At 62.1% G+C, this 20,022-nt stretch overlaps 1 protein-coding gene across 4 annotated transcripts in view; it reads right to left on the bottom strand.

The window, feature by feature from the left end:
- Window positions 1–638: 638 nt before the first annotated feature.
- Window positions 639–20,022, bottom strand: part of SHANK3 (SH3 and multiple ankyrin repeat domains 3) — a 50,341-nt gene continuing 30,957 nt past the window's right edge. For 3 of the 4 annotated variants that reach the window (XM_060025913.2, XM_060025914.2, XM_060025915.2), the window contains 4 exons: window positions 18,232–18,362; window positions 17,504–17,588; window positions 10,992–13,242; window positions 639–2,910 (listed from right to left, as the gene is read on the bottom strand). In XM_060025913.2, coding sequence (XP_059881896.1) covers window positions 2,319–2,910; window positions 10,992–13,242; window positions 17,504–17,588; window positions 18,232–18,362 — 3,059 coding nt within the window. In that variant the 3' untranslated portion in view covers window positions 639–2,318. The other variant, XM_060025916.1, reaches the window with a different exon arrangement.

Raw genomic sequence — 20,022 nt, 5'->3', positions numbered from 1 at the left:
GACAACTGGATACCAGGGGGAAAAGTGGACAGAGGCCACGGAGGACAACCGGACTTATAGCTCAGAAGGTGTCATTCACTGAGCTGGTGAGCAGAGGGCGAAGCTTCCAGCTCAGGAAGCATGGGCTCAGGTCCAGCAGGACTTGGAGAGAGAGAGAGGCACGGAGAAGCCGGGCACGTGGGCGTGGAGCTCAGCAGAGAGACTGGGTCAGAGACGGGGATCTGCAGGTGATCGCGGCGTGTGGCTGAATGCTTACTTGAGGCCGGGGAGGTCTGTGTGAGCTGTCCAAGGGACAGCAGAGTTTGTGCTCCCAACACCTCCTCTCAAGCAGGCAACAGAGAGATGGTTTCATTTCTTATAAATTTATTACATAATAATATTATAATAATTATTATCAATAATAATAATATAAGAAACATAGATCTCTGTGGGGTGTATCACAACGTCAGGGTCAGGAGGCCTCAGGACTGGAGCAGGGGGTGAAATCCCCCAGCTGGAACTCCATACAAAAGGAGGGGTGAAGCAGAACTGACCCTGTAAAGTTAAAAACCCAAATTGAACGGAACCAAAAACCCACAGGTGAGTGTGAGACGAGTGTGTATGTGGCAGTCTGTTACAGTGACTGCTGCTGTGTGTGTGACCTGGTCTCTCGGTGAAAGGGTTACTGGGTGTGAATCCGCCCAGGGAATGGGGCCAGCGGGCTGGGGGCGGGGCAGGTGGGCACAGACCGGCGTGCCAGGTCCCTGGGCTGTGAAAACTTCTGTTTTCTGGGTTTTTTAATTTTTATTAAAAAAAGCTAGAAATATAAACAGAAACTTGTGAGTGACGTGGATGGAGCTTAGTCCAGACTCCACAGCCTAGGTTTAAAAACGTCCCGGGCCCCCCGCCCCACAGGTCATTGCTGAGTGTGAGTAGTCACAGTAAGGGGGGCTGGGGTGCCCGCCGGGGCCTTTGCCTCTCCCCAGGGCTCGCAGTGGCCTGGCTCTAGGGCTGCCCCTATGAAGCCCGACGGGGGGGGGGGGGAGAGCACTGCCTCCAGGGGCCCCTGGGGGCCTCTCCCAAGCAGCATGCCTTCGCCAAGAAGGCCCACGCAGGCTCGGCGAGGCTCTGGAGGGACAGGCTGGGCAAACAGCAGGTCCCAGTGTGCAAGACGACCTCTGACTTTCTTTGGAAGTGGAGACGGGGTGCTTTCACAGGCACACACCCATGCACGCACCCTGTGCACGCTTCCGAAGCCCCTACACTAGTCCAGAGTGGCCCCTAGGGACCGCTCTCCAGTCAGGCACACGCGGGGCTCCGATGCACTCAGTCGCACCCCGAGATTCACACACTCGCACATGTGCGCACACACACAGGGCGGAACTGGAGACTTCAGGTCTGAGGCGGGGAGGCTTCTTTGCTGTAGTCGCCCAGCAGCGTGGGGAGGAGGCTAGACCCCTACTGGGGAGGGACCCTGTGAGAGAGATAGCTGGGGGCGGGTGCCAGGGCCCTGCCCTCCCACCCCACCCCCACCCCACCCCTGGTCCAGGGCCACGGTCTCCCAGGCCATCTGACCTTGCTAGTGCCCAGCAGGACTCGCTGCCTGCCGCCCCTCCTCCACGCAGCACCTGAAGGGTCGGTGGGGCACACTATAGCTCAGCGAGGGGAGAGGGCCCAGCCGGGGCCCCAGGGCGGGTTACTAGGACCCTGGCCAACCCCAGACCAGCTGGAGCATCCCCCGCCCCATGTGGGGTGGCAGTGGCAGTTGAGGGGCCAGAGATGGAAGACTGGGCAGCCGCAGCGGAACCAGTGGGGGGCTGGAGGGGAGGGGAAGGGAAGCTATTGAGGACAGAGATATTTGTTCCTTTTCTCGTTCCAAATATAGAGTGGATTAAAATATGCAAAACAGGGGGGGCTCCTTGGCCCCCAACCGAGAACCCCAATGTCTCCCCCCTCCCCCCGAGTCACCAAGGTGTGTCTTGACCTTGCATGCTGGACTAGGTTCCCCCCTCTGCGAAAGTAGCCACCAGGAGCTGAGCGGGAGATGGTCAGGCCGGAGCACCCCCGTCCCCAACCCCCTCCCGCTCCAGCCCCCCCCCACCCCCGCCCCACGGCCCGCGCCCTTCCTGACCGTGTGCTGGGTGGGGCTCGACGGCCTGGGAGGGCACTAAGCAATGTACAGGGCAAGTCTCCGAGCAACAGCAAACAGGACGATTCATGCAACATTCCTGGCCCGGGCGCCGTTGGGGTGGGGGTTAGGGGGCGGGCCGAGCCCGCGGCCCGGGGGCGGAGGTGGGGGACCCTGCCGGCAGGGCGCGGGCGTGGGGGTCGGGGGGGCGTCAGCTGCCGTCCAGCTGCCTGAGCGCGCGCTCGATGTTCATGCGGTGGCCCACGCGCGTGACGCCCAGCTCCACGAAGTCGTCCTTGGTGAGCGCCGGCAGGTGCGCGCCCTCGATCTCGTGGTCCTCGAAGCGGTCGCGGTGCTCGCCCAAGTGGATGCTCTCCAGCCAGTCGCCCACGTCGAACTTGCTCCAGAGTTGCAGGGGCTTTTGCTGGAAGGGCCGGCGCGGGCTGGGGGCCCCGGGGCTGGGGCCAGGCGCTGGCGAGGGCAGCGGCGAAGGCGAGGGCGAGCGGCTGCGCGCGCTCACACTGCGCACCACGAAGCGCACCTCCTTCGGCTCGTGCGGGATGGAGAGGCTGGACGACTTGAGGATGGTGGGGGGCGTGAGGCCGAAGGGCCGCCCCGCGCCCCCCGCGCCCGCCCCCAGCCCCTCCACCCGCTCCAGCGACGCGGGCTTCACTGGGCTCGGGGCGCGCCGCGCCACTGGGTAGCGGCCGCCGGGCCGCACCGGGTAGGAGGCCCCGCCGCCCGGGCCCCCAGGGCTGCGCTGCGCTGAGATGGTGCTCAGCTCACCGAGGCTGCTGAAGAGCCTGCGGAGGGAGAGGGGGTCAAGGCCAGGTGAGGGGCACTAGGCCAGGTGGGGGTGGGCGGAGGGGCGGGGGCCAGCGGCCAGGAGGACTGTGGGAGGGTGGGGGCGGGAGGGGGTGGCCTGGGACTCGGTGGGTAGCCTCAGGGCCAGAGGAAGAAAGGAGGGTAGGGTCCTGTGGTTACTCTGGCCCGGTCCTCAGACTCAGAGCCAGTGCCCTGCTGGGGGAGGCGGGGCCCTAGACTGAGCGGCCCACGAGGAGTAAAACCCCTGGCCCCCTCCACTCTTTGCGGGCTCCAAGGGCAGGCTGCCAGGGGAAAGACAGCCGCTGGGGCAAAGGGCTTCCCACCGCATTTCTGACAGCCCGGGACACCAGCTCTGGACAGTGCCCCGTCCACCCACACCCTGGAGAGTAAGACTCCGGCAAGACCCCTCACCACTTCTCCCACACACCACTTCCCCCTCTGTCATCATGAGGGGACCCAGAAAGACCTGGGCTGGCCGCACGGCTGGCTGAGTCGTGGTACAGGCTGGTGGCAGCACAAGACGGAACAAGTCCATGAGGTCTGAGACAGACACGAGGCGGCGTTCACACCCACACAGAGCGGCGGCACGTGCAGGGCAGGCGTGAGGCAGCAACACACCCATGACACTCGGCCTCCCCGCACAGGACAGCGCACAGCAGCAGCGGCAGCACCCACGTGTGTTACACACATGCAGCAGCAGCGGCAGGAGTGGCAGTGGCCTGCTCACGACAGTGACAGCAGCACATGTGCACGCGCACACACACATACACACACACGCACACGCACACACACACAGATGGGTCTTCACTTCCCAGCATCACCTGATAGGACCCCAGGTCTTCAGCCCCGCCACGCCCCCCAGCATGGCCATGGTGGGAGGCCTGGCTGGGGGAACGCCTCCAGAGAAAACCCACTCCTAGATCCCAGGCCACCTCCACCCCGTTTCTTTCCCTATCCCCTACTGTGGCCACGGGAAGCCTCATGGGGCCGTCAGTGGCACCAAAGCCCCATGAAGCCACGCAGAGCAGAGATCCAGGCGGGCAGGTGCAGCGCAGACAGCGAGAGGCATGGGATGGGCATGCTCACTTACACAGCCGGCGCTCGGGACCACCGCGCAGCTAGACAGAGCAGCCACATGCAGATGGGCGGGAGAGAGCAATGAGAGAGAGTGTTAGCGGCCCAGGCCCTCAAAGCAGGCACATGGCCCCCAGTCACGACCACAGGGAGGGCAGCCAGGTGCAGGGGCCCCCTGGCCAGATACCCAGTAAGGGAGGGATTCAGGTGCAGTGGGCCCAGGTGAGATGGGAGGGAACACATCTGGAGCTGCTGGAGGAAGGAAAGTGCAGGCACGACGTGGGCAGAGCTGGGTGGGCTCCTGGCTTGCCTGTGAGCTGTTCTCTGGTCTGTGAAGTGCAGACCACAGTGGTGTCCATCCACAGGCTTTACTAAGAGCCCTGTGTGGCAGCTGCTCAGCAGACCCCTGGCACTTGGGGATGCTTCGTGTCCCCTTGTGTTGCTGCTGCCTGAAGGGCCTCTCTCCAGCTGCCATCGCACCTCCCTCTCCCTGCCCTTGCCCACACTGGGCTAAGGACCCCTCCCCTGGGTTCCCCCACCCACCTCTGTGCTACCCTGACTGGCACCTGTCCCACACTGCACGGGCACCCTGAGCATCCCTCCTCGCCTGAAAGCAGGTTTGGTCTCTTCCCGTCTCAGCCGTGCAAGGTGAGCCTCCCGCTGGAGACCCAACTCTGTCCCTCCCACTCAGCCTGGTTTCCACTGCCTTCCACTGGCTCCCTCTCCTCAGCCTCTGTCCCTGCTGCCTCGCCCACCTGCTCAGACCCAGAGCAGAGCCTCTTGAAGAGGCCAGACCATGCTTCCCCCACCCAGCAGAGAGGGACTCAAAGGACGCCTGGGGTGATGGGCTCAAGGAACAGGCACCGATCACCAGAAGAGACCCTCCCCTCTCCCACGTCTGACCTCCACGGTACCGCCTGGGTTCCGGAGCAAAGTGGGGCGGCAGTGGAGGGTGGGGGAGGGTGCCAAGGACGTGGTAGGTGCCCAAGTGGTCGTGATTGCTAGGGAGAGGGCGAGGGGGCAGTGCTGGGGGATTGGGCCCTCCCGCACCCCGGGGCCTCAAGCATCCCACCCTGGCACGGGGACCTGCATCTCGGGATGCAGTTCTGCGTGGCCCACCCCCAGAGTCCCCTGGAGCACGGTCTGGAGCCCTGGCAGGGGGTGAGCTGGGGGCCTAGGATGAGGGCAGACTGGCTCAGAAGCACCAGGGAGACCCTGCCGAGGGGAGATACTGGGTGTGGGGAGGTGGGCACCTGCCAGAGGCTAGGGCTGGTGCCAGGAGGTACCATGAGTGAGGGACTGACCCAGCGGAGCGCAGGGGAGAGGGCGGGTCACACTCCTAAGGCCCCAGGGCATAGCAGGGAGTGGCCGGGGATGCCCACGGCCCAGAGGTCTGCTGCTTCTCCCCTTCCTCTTGGGGAACAGGGCACTTCCCACATTGTCCCAGGCCAGGCACCCGGGAGCGTCCATGGTCAAGGTCCACATGTTTCCACACCACCTCTGCAGGGCCATTGCTGTCCATCGCCACTCTGAGCTGTCTGACGGCCTCCCCAGCCAGGCTCTGACCGCGGCATGGCCACATCACAACCGCTGCCAGCCTCCCAGAGGGCTTCTGGGCCACCCACTCTCTAACATGTGGCACCTCACTAGGCACAGCACCCCTGGACGCCTTCCGGTCTTTCCCCAGACGTCTCAGCCAGGCTCCACACTCCCCAGCAACTTCGCCACCAGTGTCTGAACCTTGCACTGCCTGCTTCCTCGTGACTCCTTGACCAGTGAGGTCTGCTCCTGCCCCACCACCCCGCGCCCGGCACCCTCTCCTCTACCCCTTCCTTCCTAGATGGGCTCCCCTCTCAGTTCGCACTTTCTCCCAGGCCGTGTCACCCACTCCCACCCTTTCCTGTGACCGATGTGGCCAAGAAGGCCACATGTGAAGCCAACGACTCTCCCCAGACCTCTCCTGGGGTCTCCAAACACGCTCTCCCTCGCCCCAGTCCTGTTCACACCAGAGGCCTGCGAGCCACCATCAGCCGCTCCATCCTCCCCGCCATGGCCGATGCGCCACCAACTCCCAGCATTAACCCTGGCCCTCCTCGCCCGCAGCCACCTCGGACCCAGACCTTCCGCGCTCTCACTCGGGACCTTTCCTCTCACTTCCTAATTGCTATCCTTGACGCTTGGTGCCTAGCTCAAAGCCAGGAACACAATATGCACTGAAAAAAACGTTAGAAAACAACGTGACATGTCACTCTCAGGCTCGACTGCCTGTCAACCCATTGGTGCCAACAGGCAAGAAAAAGCCCACTCCGGCCCTGGTCCCTGCCTGGAGCCTTCTGCCACTGCACTCACGCAGGGCAGGTCTAGGCCTGTGGCCTTTTGAAATTTAAGAGCCTCATTAACGGAAATACTCCTCAACAGAAGCACAAACTACATACGGGCTTGTGAGCGTCCCATTGCACTCTCTCTGGTCTCTGTGTCTCACTCCAGCCCTAACTTCTCACCGCCCACACTAGGTCATGGCTCCAACCTTGATGCACCCAGATGCCCCTATGACCCCTCCTCTGTGACCCCTTCCCGCTCCCCTAGCAGAGTTCCGTGAACTCCTGAAGCCCTGATCACATCTGCTGCAAAAACACACCTCACAGGCCCCCAACCTGTGAGGACCTCCGCAAGGACAGAGCACATCCTGGCCCCTGTGCCCTGCACTGGCCGGCAAACAACAGGTCCAGTTTCAAAAGAATAAGCCCTGAGGCACCTGCAGTCATGTATGGCTTTATCCAGATCCCTGTCAGATGGGCTAGCAGGACAGAGCTCACAGTAGGTCCCCAGGGCGGGGTTTCTCCACCATCGCAGAAACGTGCGTCTTCTGTGGGATGCTAATTAGTGATCTACTAAAGAAGCTGTCCGAGACCACAGCACACAGCACATCAAAAGTTCTGAGAAGTACTGCAGGAAAGAAACCTCATCAACTTTGGGTTTCCAAAGCTATTTCGCCATGAACTTTTTTCTGTAACATCAGATGTGACGGTCAGACAGGTGTCAAACTGAGGGCCACAGCAAAACTGAGTATTGCTGTGGGGCTCAGAGACATGTGCCCTTCAGACCACCCGCGGGGTCTGGAAGACAAAGGGAGTTCAGAGCAGATGTGGGGCTCTGAGCAGACAAATGTTCTGCCTATCAGGCTAGACCCAAAGCCAGAAGCATAAAGAGGTGGATGGTCTGGGATCAAAGTTCCAAAAAGCCAAAGGCCATGGGCCTTCCGGATGCCCCAGTGCCATTTCCACAAGGTGCTTCAAGTCCGTGACATAAGGGGTAACGTCCCCTTCCCCTTCTGAGGTCTTCCTAGACCTCGGGCCGCAGAGTGTCTTGCGGGGGAAGGACGCCGGAGCCTAGACTGAGCTGCCAGCGAGGAAGGTGGGCAGAGCAGGCGCTTCCTCTCTTGTGGTGTCTGTCGGGTGAGGAGAGGGGCAGGCCTGCGAGGGAACACATGGGGGCCAGTGGACAAGGCACAGGGGTGTGACCCACTGGGTGGCCGTGGCAACTGCCCTAGGGCTTCAGCTAGGATCCATCCTGGGAAGGAAACAGCCCCGCTGGGACATCAGAACTTCCTGCACTTTGGACATGTCTCTGAAAGACAGTATCACTAGCACTTTTATCGCTGTGTGAGAAATGAGTGTCAGACTCTAGCCACCGCTGGCGGCAAAACAAGAGCTGCCCAGCAGCGCCGATGGGCACCACAGCCACTGCCGGCCACGTGCGGGGCTGACTGGACGTGGCCACAGCGTCTCCGCTCAGCCACCTGCCAGGGGCCAGAAGTAAAGGGTCCAGGACAGGCAGTGGGGCCCACCCCGGGGGCCATGGTTCCACCCAGGTCCGAGGGCAAGAAGGGGCACGTAAGAGGACGGAAGGAAGGAAGGAAGGGTGAACAGCAGCAGAAGGAAATGTAGAGGGAAGTGGGAGTGGAAGCGCAGGGCAGACGGGAGCTGCTGGGCCTCTCGAGCGGCACTGGCTGGGCTCAAACGCAGGTGATTTCAGAACCCACGTGCTGTCTGTCACACACCTGACCGATAGACAGAGGCTCGGTCTACAGAACGAACACACGCACTTCTGTGTGAGGGGACTGCGGCACAGAAACACAGTGTCTGTCACTAGAAGCGGCTGAATGACAGAGGCCCCATACTCCAGTGGACAGAGAGTGGGGCTTGAGGCCAGATGCCACCATCTGCTGGCTGGAATGGATCTCCTCAGAAGCTCAATTTTATCGTCTGGAAAATGGAGATTCTATTATTATCCATCGAACAGAATTGCTCTGAAGAGGAGGTAACGTGACTTGGCCTTTTCCAGTGCAGAGCGCTCATTTTCCCGTAAGGACCCTAAGAGTCCTCCTACCGGCCCGCCTGAGGGCCTGGTCACCCTCACCATTTCACAGGGGTGGGACTGAAGTTCACTGAGGTTAAGTGGTTTGTCCAAGAATACAAACTCAGATGCAAGCTGCTGAGGTGGGGATCCAGGGCCCCCTGACCCCAGGCCGATGTCAGGGAACAAAGCCAGGTGCCAGAGCTGGTGAATGCCGTGGCACAGGGAGCCTCTTGTTTCAGGCTCTCCAGCATCTGGCACCTTTGGGAACAGCACCTGACGTTCCTTTGGACACCCGCCCCCCTCACTCAGCACCCATCCGGTAGCTCTGGCTGACCCCATGCCCTGGCTCCCAGGATAGCATATGAGGCAGGCCTGGCCAACAGTAGCCCGATGCCTCCCTGACCCCAGTGACCGTTTCAGGGGAGGCAGGGGATCCACACGAAGCCAATCGGAGGCCGGGATTCTGCAGGAACTCCTGAGGGAAAGAGGCTCACTCTCCCGTGGGCCTGCAGGACAGATGGGATGTACAGGTTGGAACTGCTGGCCTTGCCCCTCCCCCACACCACTTCCAAGAAAGGAAACAAACACAGGTTCTGGCATGACCCAGACCCACTGGCCAAGAGCGCCTCGCCGTGACGAAGGGGAAACGCTGAGGACGACCGTGAGGGACATGGCGGCAGGTCCAGCCCAGAGACCACCTCCTCCTGCCCTGTGACGGCCCAGCTGCACCACAGGAGCCAGCAGAGCTAAGGCAACACCTGGGCTCTCCTGAGCTCGGCCAAGGGGCTCGACAACCAGCAAACCTCAACCAAGTGTCTGTCCTTCTGTGGCATTTGTCCTAAGCCACCTCCCTAGACCTCAAGTCACAAGAGACAGCACTTGCGTTTAGCTTTGTTCTTTCGTCCGTTTAGCAAATGTTTTATTGAGGCCTGCACTGTGCCGGGCACTGTGCTACCCGCTGTCAATGGCTTTAATTTTCATCAGGACCAAGGGGCACAGAGGAAAGGAAGGGCTGGTGGAGGGGGGAGAAACAGAGAGCGAAGATGGGGACTGGTCCAGGCTGTATCAGGGATCCCCGCCCTCTGTTCCACAGAGGCCTAGGATCTGGGCTGCTCACTGCAACTGGACACTCCTGGCCACACCCCTGACACCCACTCGAAGGGCACTTTAAACATCGCCCTGCTGGGAAGAGGGCTTTCACATTCAACTGGGAGTTGGAAGAGATGAAAAGGGGAGGGCCCCGGCGCAAGCCTGGGGTGACGGGAGCTGGAGGGCAGCGCTGCCCAACCACGCGGGAGAGGCGTCACTCGTCTCCCGAGCCCCCACTTATCCTTCGAGTCCTCAGCTGGAAGAAAGTAGATGAGACAAGCCCTTGTGCGCAAGACCTGGATGCCTCACTGCTCTGTGAACTCTGCCTCCCAAGGCTGGCAGGAAAGACTCACTAGGCTGGTCTTCAGGGCGGCGAGAAGGACTCAGGAGGTGGCAACCCAAGTGCTACCCACAAAGCCAGAGGTGGGGGAGGGCTACGGGGCACAGAAGGCGAAGGCAGACGACGGCTGGCCAGGGGGCGGCCAGCTCTGCCTCAGACCACTCGTGGGCAGGAACCAGCTCTCCCGCCAGCAAGCCTGGAGCCCACAGGCCCGAGGAGGCACCCCTTGGGGGCGGAGCCTTGGGAATGAGGTCCTCAAGGAAAGGGCCAAGGGATGAGCCCAGAGGCTCTGGCAGCTTCTGCCCAGCCAGAACAGCACCCCAGCCAGAGCAGCACCCCAGCCCCCTGCTCGGCCCCTCCCCCCACTTCCAGGGCACCATGTGGCCTCTTTAAGTCCCCACCTTGTGTAGGAAGTGGGCGGGGAGGACAGAGGAACGGGTAAAGTATGGAGAAGAGAGAGTGGACAGAGGTACAGAAAAACGGCATGATTTCCGCCCAAGAATGGCTTCCCGATGCACTTTGAAAATCACGCACAGGGACCTGTGCTTGAGAGACTCTGAGGCGGTGCTGAGAGACAGAACAGAAATGTTTCCGGGGCAGAAAACGGGAAACTGGTGGTGGGTCCTAAGAGGAAAAGGGTCCAGTGTACTCCAGGTTTCAAAAGGAAGCAAGGCAGCTACGAAAGGAAGTGAGGAACGATGGCACTGGCCACGTGGGACAGCCATGTGGCCACAGAGAAGCCAAGTAGCTGGGGTGGGGGTGGGGGAGAGCTGCACCTTGAGTGTGGACCAGAGAACGACCCTTGATGGTAGCAGAGGCAGCTACGTCAGGTGTGAGAGCGAGAGCACAGGGACCCCGCGGCAGGGAGCCTCCAGGAGGGCTGTGAAGGCGTTCATGGCCAGCCTGGGTCTCCGGTGGGTGCCCAGCTCCCACTGCCAGCACCGACAGGGACAGAGAGAACAGAACCCCTGATATTTCAGATCGCTGAAAGAGCCTTCGGTCTCAGACAGGTAAAGCAAGGCCAGATAAAGGACAAAGATGTGGACCGGAGAAGCACAGGGATGGGTGCCACGGACAGGTGAGGGAGGGGACAGCACGGGCTGTGGAGGAGGAACAGAGGGAACCGTGGAAGGACAAGAGGAAGAACGGGGTGGGCATGGACAGGGGACAGGACCCTCCCCACACCGCCCTGCTCACCGAGCTGCCGCGATGGGCGACTTCTTGGCGGGGTCCAGCAGGCCGCCCAGGCCGCCAACCGGCTCCTCCCCCAGGGAGCGGGTGTCTTTGTTCAGCTGTTGCAGGCGGGAGCTGAGCTCACTGATCACAGTTGGCTTGTCGTCTTCGGGCCCGGGGAGCCCCCGGCTCTCCACGGGGTCCCCCCACAGCTTGGACCTTCTCTGGAAGAGGTAGCGAGGGCGAGCAGGCCCGGCAGCGGAGGCCAGCCCGGCGGAGGCGGCATGATGCTGCTGGGCCATAAGCTCGCTGTCGGAGGACTGCTTCAGCAGCGGGTCCCTGAAAGTCACCGGCCCCTTCCCCAGCGGGGACTTGAGCTTGGGCTTGGGAGGCACTGGTGGCTTCTCGAGTAGAAAAGTATGTCCGTCGGCGAAGGACGTGTGGGTGTCGGTGAGTTCCCCACTCTCCGAGCTCAGGGTGGACATGCTGGACACTGTGGAGATGGTGCTCGTGGTCTCCAGGTGGGGGTCACTGGAGCTGCGCGTGTCAGCCTCCTCCACCCCCGAATCCGCTGCGGACTCGGGGGCAGGGGGCGGCTCGCTGCTCGGCTTCCCTGAGGCCGGGCCTGGCAGCGTGGCGGGCGAGGGACCTGGGCCAGGGAGTGGGGTGGCCAGCAGGACCCCATTGGCAAACTCTTCAGGAGGCGGCACGAGTCCGATGCGGGCCAGCTCCTCTCTGGTCTCCTCATCGCTGGAGGACAGCTGGGCCGGCGGCAGGTTCACGGCGAATACCAGCTCTGGCTCCTCCTCTGAGCTGCCCTGGCCCAGCCCGGGGTCGGTCGGGGTACTGCCAGGGGGCTGGGCCCGGGGGCTAGGCAGGGGCTCTGCCACCACGGCCGACTGCGTGGGGGCCGGGGCCAGCTCTGGGGTGCCCGGGCGCTCCTCTCCGGCCCCCAGCCCACCGGGCTCCTGCCCATTGCTGGTGGCGTGCACGACGATGAGGCCGGCTGGCCGCTGCAGGGATGTGTCCAGGACGCTGAGGATCATGGACTTCTTGTCCTCCGGTGACTTCCGCTCCTCCCGGGGAGCTTTCTCGGCTTCCCTGCGAGCAGGCACAGGAACCCAGGCGGGGCTCCTCGGGGAGAAGGCTGGGGAGGCCAGGGGCCCTCGCTCAGTGTCACGAGCCTGCACATCCACAAACAAGGGCCCAGGGCGGTCGGTGTCAGGGCTGTGCACAGGTGTGGGGGAGCGGGAGGGCGCCTGGGAGGCCAGAGCCCGCTCCCGGGCAGCCAGGGCAAGGGCCAGGGGTGAGCTGGGGTCCAGGGGTTTGCCGGTGAGCGGGTGGATGAAGGTGGAGCCCGAAGGCCCAAGGCTCGAGCTGCTGACCAATGGCTTCAGAGCGGAGACAGGGGAGGGCAGCAGGAGGTCACGGCCGGTGGTGGCGCCGGCCCCCAGCAGGCGCTCGTCAATGGAGCGGGAGGGCTGCAGGGAGGGCATATCTGCGCTAGGAGGGCTGCTCTCGACGGCTCCGACAGACAGGAAGACGGTGGAGCGCCGCCGCTCCTCCAGCCGCCGGTCCTTGCCTGGGGCCGGGCCGCCGAACGCGAGCCCGGGGCCGTCTCCGGGGCTGTAGTCGAGGCCGCTCGGCCGAGGCCCGCGGTGTGTCGGCGAGGGCTCCCGGGCGAAGCTGCCGCCCGCCGGGCCAGGGCTACCCACGGCCAGGGCCGCGCGCTCCTGCGCATCCTCCACCTGCAGCTGCTTCACCAGCGGGCTTTTGCGGCGCTGAGGTTTGGACGGCGCGAAGAGGCTGGCGCTGAAGGCGCCGAGGTTGGCGTAAGGGCTGTCGGGGCCGGGCGGCCGCGGCCGACGCTTCGGGCGCTCCGGCGGAGTGGCCGCTGGCGGGGGCCGGGGGACGTCGCCTGCCTCGGGCGCCGAGTCCTGAAGGATGATCATGGACCGCGCGCGCTTCTGCCGTTCCGGGTAGGGCAGCGGCCCCAGGGCCGCGCCGGGATCATACAGGCCCGGGGCGCCCGCGCCCAGGCGCGCCTCCAGACCGGGTTTGAAGCTGGAGCGCACGGTGTCATAGGCGCGGCCCGGCGGAGGCGGCGGCGAGAAGGCGGGGGGCGGCCCGGAGTCGAAGTAGTAGGGTGCGGGCGGGGGCGGCGGTGCGGTCTGCGGCGGGGGCGGGATACCTCGGCCCTCGCGCACTGAATCCTGCATCGACGTGCTCCTCGGGAAGCGCCCCTCCAGCAAGGACGCCAGCTTCTCATCTTCCCCTGCGGACAGAGGGGCCCCGGTGAGCCCGGCCCAGGAGCCAGGGGCCTTCGAGGAGGCCCCTCCCGACCCAGGCGCCCGCCCTCCCCGTCCGCAGAGGCCGGCCCCGCCCCCACCCACCCCCCACCCCAGGGCAGCCAAGGTCCCGGACGCCAAGGCGCCTTCTTAATCCGCGGGCGGTGCTGGCCGCCAGCCAGAGGACGGAGTCAGGGTGGGCGTGGGCGCTAGTATGAGATCAGGGGTAGACAGGGGGATCCCAGAGCAGGGGATCTAAGCAAGATCCCCAGTCTGGGCTCGTCCCCGCCGGGTTGGGAGGGCTCCTGCGGAGACTGGGGAGAGGTATCCGTTCAGATATAGCGGAGAGGAGGGCCCCCCAGCGGAGGCTGTGACAGAAGACCCAAATTCTGCCTCCTCAGGTTGGGTACATGGAGAGAGCCCAAGGTCAACACCGCAGGAGGGCAGGGGCAGCCCCACCCCCACCCCCAGTCGTGGGGACAGAACTGCAGAGAAGGGCCAGGAGGTGGCTGGCACAGGCCTTCGCACACAAGACTGCGCAAGGCCTCATCTCAGAACCACCAGCAGTGGAACAAGCAGGTGTCACTGGGAGGCCCTGGTGGCAACCAGAGGCGGGAAGAAGGGAGATGGTCAGAAATGAGCGGGAACTCTCCCAAGCGGGAGTGACGCGCTGTGGACAAGGGGGCAGCAGGGCTGTGGCCGGGGAGAGAGCCGATGCCCAGGTGAGGGAGGCTTTGTAAAGAGAAGTCCTGAAAGGCTCTACCCCAGAGACCGACGGGCACTGGACTGGGGGAGGCTGCCAGGAGGTCACTGCCGTAGCCCTAGTGGCGGAAATTCAGAAAGGCTGGGCAGGAGGGAGGGCGGGCGGCAGTGGAATGGCAGGCTGAGCACCTGACACGTATTTTAGTTTCACTCCTTATGGGCTGTGTGACCCCAGGCCAGGCCCTGAGCCCCTCTACGCCCCAGTTCTCTCATGGACAACATGGACTGAAAGTGAACCCTACTTCCTGCCGCACTCAGCTTGTCATTAGGACCTGTGCGGGGTCAGGGCTGGCGCTCAGAGCCCCCACCGTCCCGCCGCCCAGCCAGGACAGGGCAGGGCCTCCCGAGTGTTCCCGTGTACACAGTGCGTACACCTGTGCTGCAGGTGTGTTCGGTTAGGCTGCAGGTGTAAGGCAGCCCGATGCAAGGACAGTGGCGGGGTGGCTCCTCAGTGCTGACACACAGGTCTCTGGAACAAGTCTTTGGGAATCTACACCTGGCCTCACTCTGGGCTTGGTCCCATTTTTATGAACTCACGACGATGCAGCCTGCCTGTTCCTGACCACCTCCTCCCCTGGCCACCACAGTGCTCAGCAGGCCTCCCACCCAGCACTGTTCGCGTGTGTCCTGCGTAAGGGCTCAGCAAGGGGCGTGGCGCATGCGGGAGCTTTCGTGTGAGAGAAGGCTTGAGCTCCAGCCCTGCCACTTCCTGTCTGATGCCTCTTAACCTCTTGGCGCTTCAGTTTCCTCATCTCTGGAGACCTGCGCCCTCCCACGGAAGCGCGGAGTGAAGCCATTCAAAGCTCATAGCACAGGGCTGAGCCCCCAGCAGCGCCCCCAGGAAGGTGGCTGAGGTCGTCGCCATCATCATCATCACCACCATCATCGTTTTTAGGCCAGGCTTCCACCCCCACTGCTGGACACAGATTCCGCGCCAGGTCCGGCCTGGGTCTCCTCCCTGCTGCATTTCTTGCGCAGCAGCTCAACACCCACAAGCTTGTGCGTGAGACGGAGCCACGTGGGACAAGCTACTGCACCCGGGACACGCCGGAGGGTCAGCGTGCCACGTTCTGACCCAGGGTAAAGACAAGTCACTTTCCTTGTGATGAAAATGGGAATCCAAACAACAGCCGTGAGCATTTCGCCAGCACTTTCTGCGCACCAGCCTCAAGGTGCAGGACCTGCATCTACCATCACCGCGAGCAGTCACTCAGTACTCAGTCTGTGAGTACAGCCCTCTGTGCGAACCTCAACCCTGAGGCTTCAAGGCTTGAGATGTGTGCCCAGGGCCACGTAGCCAGGACAAGGGGTAGGAGTCCCGGAGTCTGACACTTCAGCCAGCGTTCAAGTGGGTGACAGGCGGCAGGCTCGGGCAAGGGGGATTAAAGATGAGCCACCCATGGACCGAGCACAGGAGGGTCCAGGAGGGTGAGCAGGGACCAGCTGGCAGTCTCCACTGAGGCTTACAGCCTGAAGGACAGGCACTTAGATGCGGACCTGTGGTGGTCAGTACTGAGACTGGGTGGGGCTGAGGGACAGGCCATCCAGGCAGATGAGGGCAGGTGGAGAACAGCCAGTCCTGGTAGATGTCACTCAGAGGGAGGCAGAGACAAAGGTCCCTAGATGAAGCAGGAGGGCGCTGGGGCTAGGCCTCAGGGCCCCAAGGCAAGGCAGAGCCCACAGAGGACCAACTCTAGGGATGTGAGGTGGTATCTTGTGCAGAAAGCCCCCTGTGGCCAGAGGGATGGACTAGAGGGTGAAGCTGGGGCAGGAGGTCAAGAGGAGACCAAAGCTGTGGTCTCCAGACGCTGAGGCACAAGACACTGAGGCCTGGCCAGGTAAGGCTGCAAGGACGGTGAGGAAGCCGGCCATCCCTAATTTGTCCGGGGAGGCAGAGAATAAGGAGGAAACCACAGAGGATGCCCAGGGCTTAGGCCAGGGAGGTGAGGGGGGAGTGCCTCTTGGCTCCAAAGCAGCTGCAGTCTCATGTGTCCTCTCCCCCACCCTCCTACCTACAGAAATGACCCATAGCGGTCTCTGAAGGACCACTACTGTCAGCAATTCATGCCATTATCTCTCAGAAACCCCCACTCAGCAAAGTATCTGGCACGTCTGAGCCCAAACACACACACACATGCCCGGCCTTTCTTGACACCCAAGCATGGTTGGTGCTCCCTAGTAAATGTGCTTTGCACCCCCCATGTAACTGCTGAGCTGAGCTGTCTGCAGACACGTCACCTCCTCCAACTGAGCCCCAGACCCTGCCCAGCATCAGCCTAGAGTGTGCATCAATCAGCTGGGGTCCTGGGGTGAATGAGGGATTGGGTTTGCAGAAACTGGCCAGATGAGTGAATAGAAGACAGGTAAGGCAGCTGTGTGACCTTGGGCAAGTCATTTTACCTCTGTTTTCTCATCTATAATCCAGAGGTGCTGATGGTGTTACCTCAGCAGGGTTCCTGTAAGTACTAAATGAACCAGTGTGTGTAGAACACAGAGCGGTGGGGTACACAGGGACAAATGGATGCACGAGTGGAAAGGTCAGTGGGTGAACAGATGGACAGACAACTGGACATGTCTGTAGGTGGATGGATGGACAGGTGGGCAGGTAAGGGAGGAGCAGTGGGTGGGGCTTATTAGATGACCCAGTCTGGGGTCAACAAGAGAGGAGATGGCCAAGGGTGAGATGTGATGAGGCCCCAAGGAGACAGGTGCAGAAGGCAAAGAGGCTAAGGACATAACCTTGAGAAAGACCCACATCTTGCAGGGGAACGATGGGCACTGAACAGGTCCAGCCTGAGAACTGAGGGCAAAACCAGTTAAGTGTTGTCTTAGAAGCCCTGGGTAGGAAAATTCCATGGAGGAGGGAGCAGCAAAATCAAATGTGTCCACTGGGAGGAACGCCCTGGAAACCACTGGTGACCCTGGTGAGAACAGTTTCAGGTATGGACAATTCCCTAAAAGGCCGAGAGGCAGGCAGGGAATGGAAGACAGCAAATATGGGTGACTTCCGGAGAAAACTGGCTGTGAAGGAGAGGAGAGATACAGAGCAATAACTGGGGTGCCGGGGGGAGGGGAGAGGGCAGATTCAAGGGGAGGGTAGCTTAGCATCAGAAACGTGACAGGTACTCGGGCTGGAGGGGGCACAGCCAGGTAGGATATGGAAGACCCAGGGACAGGGATGCTGGTGTCCGTGGGAAGTACAGACGGGGGTGCCCACTGGCAGGGGGTGACAGATGGCGAGAAGCCTCAAGGGTATCTTTCAGCAAAGTATCTCTGGGTTGGGGGAAGGGCTGACACCCCACACGCACATCCATATACGTCCACAAAAAATGAGATTCCTGGGTTGGGGCCAGGGAGAGACAGGACTCAGAGAGAAACCGGAAACCTCAGTCGAAAGGTGGGGAGAGACGGGGTCCTCCAGCCCCGCACGCACTCCAGCCCCCGCCCCAGTCCTCCAGCCCCATGCAGCTCCCAGCCCAGCCATACCTACAGATTTGGTCCGTGGAATCCCCTTCCGCAGGGAGCCTGGCAGCTTCTCTGGGCCTGGGAGGCCCTGGCGCTCGAACAGTGACTGTGAGAGTTGGAGGGGGTGGGGGTATATGGAGGTTCCAGAGCACTGGGGTCCCCAGCTGCCCATCCAGCCCCACCCATCCTCCTCCCAAGCCTGAGATCAGACACCCCATGTGCTAATTCCAACAGTGCTAATTCCCATGGTGTCTGACCCAGAAGCCAGGCCCAGGCCCTGCCTCCAAGAAGCAGGGGCATGGCTGCGGGCCCACAGGGATAGGCAGCACTGGGCAGGGGTGATGCAGACGGGCCAGAGCAGTCAGGGGTCCTGGGTATGGCCGAGGTGAGGCTGCGGGAGCAGCCCAGAAGGTGCCAAGTGAGAGGAGTGGGCGGGGGGGACAGCGACACCATGTTGTGGCCTCAGCACGGCTGGGGTCCTTGCTCTAGGTGGCACAGAACCTGCCGAAGGCGGGAGGCGCCAGAAGAGTGAGAGCTCAGCACGAGCTGGACTGTGGCTGTTCTGAGGGCTGATGGCCCCAGGTGTCTTCGGGAGACGCTATGGGGTCCTTCACCCCCACCCCTGGAGAGTGGAGTCCAAATGATGGACCCTCACCCTCCAAAATGCACAAACACCCAGTAGGGGCCATGGCACTCTGACCCCGTGCCCCACCCATCCCCCAGCGCCCCCAGCTGCCAGGCTGGCTTACGCTGATCTCGGCAGGGGTGATCCTCCGACTGGTGGGCCGCTGTTTGACGGTGGCAGCTCTTGAGTCAGCATCCGCGATGTCTGGCCTCAGCGCCGGCTCCGTGGCAGCTGCCAGGATCTCGTCCAGCTTCTCTGCACAGCCAAGGAGGTGCCGTCTCGGCCACAGGGACCTCGAACCCGCTACCGCCCCCTGCAGCCCCACTCACGCATCCTGGCTGGTCCTCCCGGGGCTGCTGACAGAGGCCACTGGGCCCCGCCCACCTCGGCCCCTCCCTCCCCAAGGCACACAATCCAGACACAAGACAGGAGGCCCCACAACGTGTATCCCATCCAAGCCCCTCACGCGCCAGAAGCCAGACCCTGCTCCAGCCTGGCCCCTCCGTCCTCAGGGAGGCCCCAGGGGACCCCGCGAACCCCACTCCAGGAAAAGCCTGGCTGACCATTAGGGAGAGAACCAGGCAGGGGGCGGGACTGTTTACAGCCCAGAGACCTCCTGAATTTCCCCATTTCCCTTTGCCCTTTCACTCTTCTCCTTAGCACGTGGCATTCCTCGCCTGCCTGTACTGCCACTGCACCAAAAGATAGGCTGTAGCCCCAGAACAGACCTGATGCACAGTCGCTGCCCACAGAGAATGTGTATAAAGCAAGAACCATGGGGGGCGGGGCGGGCTCACTGCCCGAGGCTAGAGACCTAAGAAATAGCTGCATGCAGATCAGGAGGCCACAGAACCTACAACCCCCGAAAGGCAGCCCCACCAAGGGTGGGGGGTGCAGAGAAGAGGACACTGGGAGGGGCAGTGCTGGGGGGCTTCCACCGGCCCCTTAGAAAGCAGCCCCAGAAGCCAGGAGCGGGAAGGACAAGCCCAGGGCTGAGCCTGAACCAGGTGCCCTCGGGCGGCGCTCTTCAAATCTGTTGGAAAAGAAAAACTGTTTGCTTGTTTTTCTTAAAGCTACGTAATGTTTCTGAAAGTGGTGCTTTTGATTAGCGAGTGACTTGGAGATTTTGTTAAACACTTGTGTCTGAAACCTATCAGCTGTGGACGGATGACTGGGGAGGGCCCGCTTAGGGCCAGCACACGGGACACTGCAGGGGCTGGGGGCAGCTCCCACGTGCACCTGGCCGCCACACTGCCCCTCTCATCCAGGAGCCCCACCTCAGCCCACCCATCACTCAGCCTCGAAATCCCTGAGCCCTTCCAGACTCTTAGGAGCTGTGCCAACCATAGAGGACCACGCATCTGGTTACACTTAGTCCTTTTATGCCCCAAGTGCCCCCTTGAAGAACTGTGGTCAGCCCTGACACCTCCTCCCAGCACTGCTCAGTCATTGCTGTGGGGAAGGAAATAAACTCCTCCGAGATGTACAGTACCCGACCCAACCCAGACCCATCCTGTATCCTGACTGTTCTGACCTAATCTCTTTGCGACTTGGTTTCCTGATCTGATAACAGGCATTAAGAAAGGTACCTGCTTCAGTGTCTGTTGTGAGAATTAGCACACACGGCAGAAGTGCTACAGCTGTGCCCGGCGCGTCCAGCCTGGTCCCCGAATACAAGAGAGTTCAACAAACGCTGCGAGTGACCAGCAAAACACGCTCCATCTACAGACCAGCTCGCTTGGCCTGTGCACAGCTCCCAGCGCCACCAGGTGCAGACAGGGGCGGGCTGTGAGAGGGGCCTTCCTGTTTGCTTCTGTAATGAGGTAAGTAATTGCCCTTTGGAAGCTGAAATCACCATGATCACCATTTGCTAAGTCCGTGGGGATTTCCAGAGTTAGAAGCGGTTTATGTGGCC

Source organism: Delphinus delphis, chromosome 11, assembly GCF_949987515.2.
Source record: "Delphinus delphis chromosome 11, mDelDel1.2, whole genome shotgun sequence".
Taxonomy (NCBI): Eukaryota; Metazoa; Chordata; class Mammalia; order Artiodactyla; family Delphinidae; genus Delphinus; species Delphinus delphis.
This window is presented reverse-complemented; position numbering and strand designations above follow the sequence as displayed.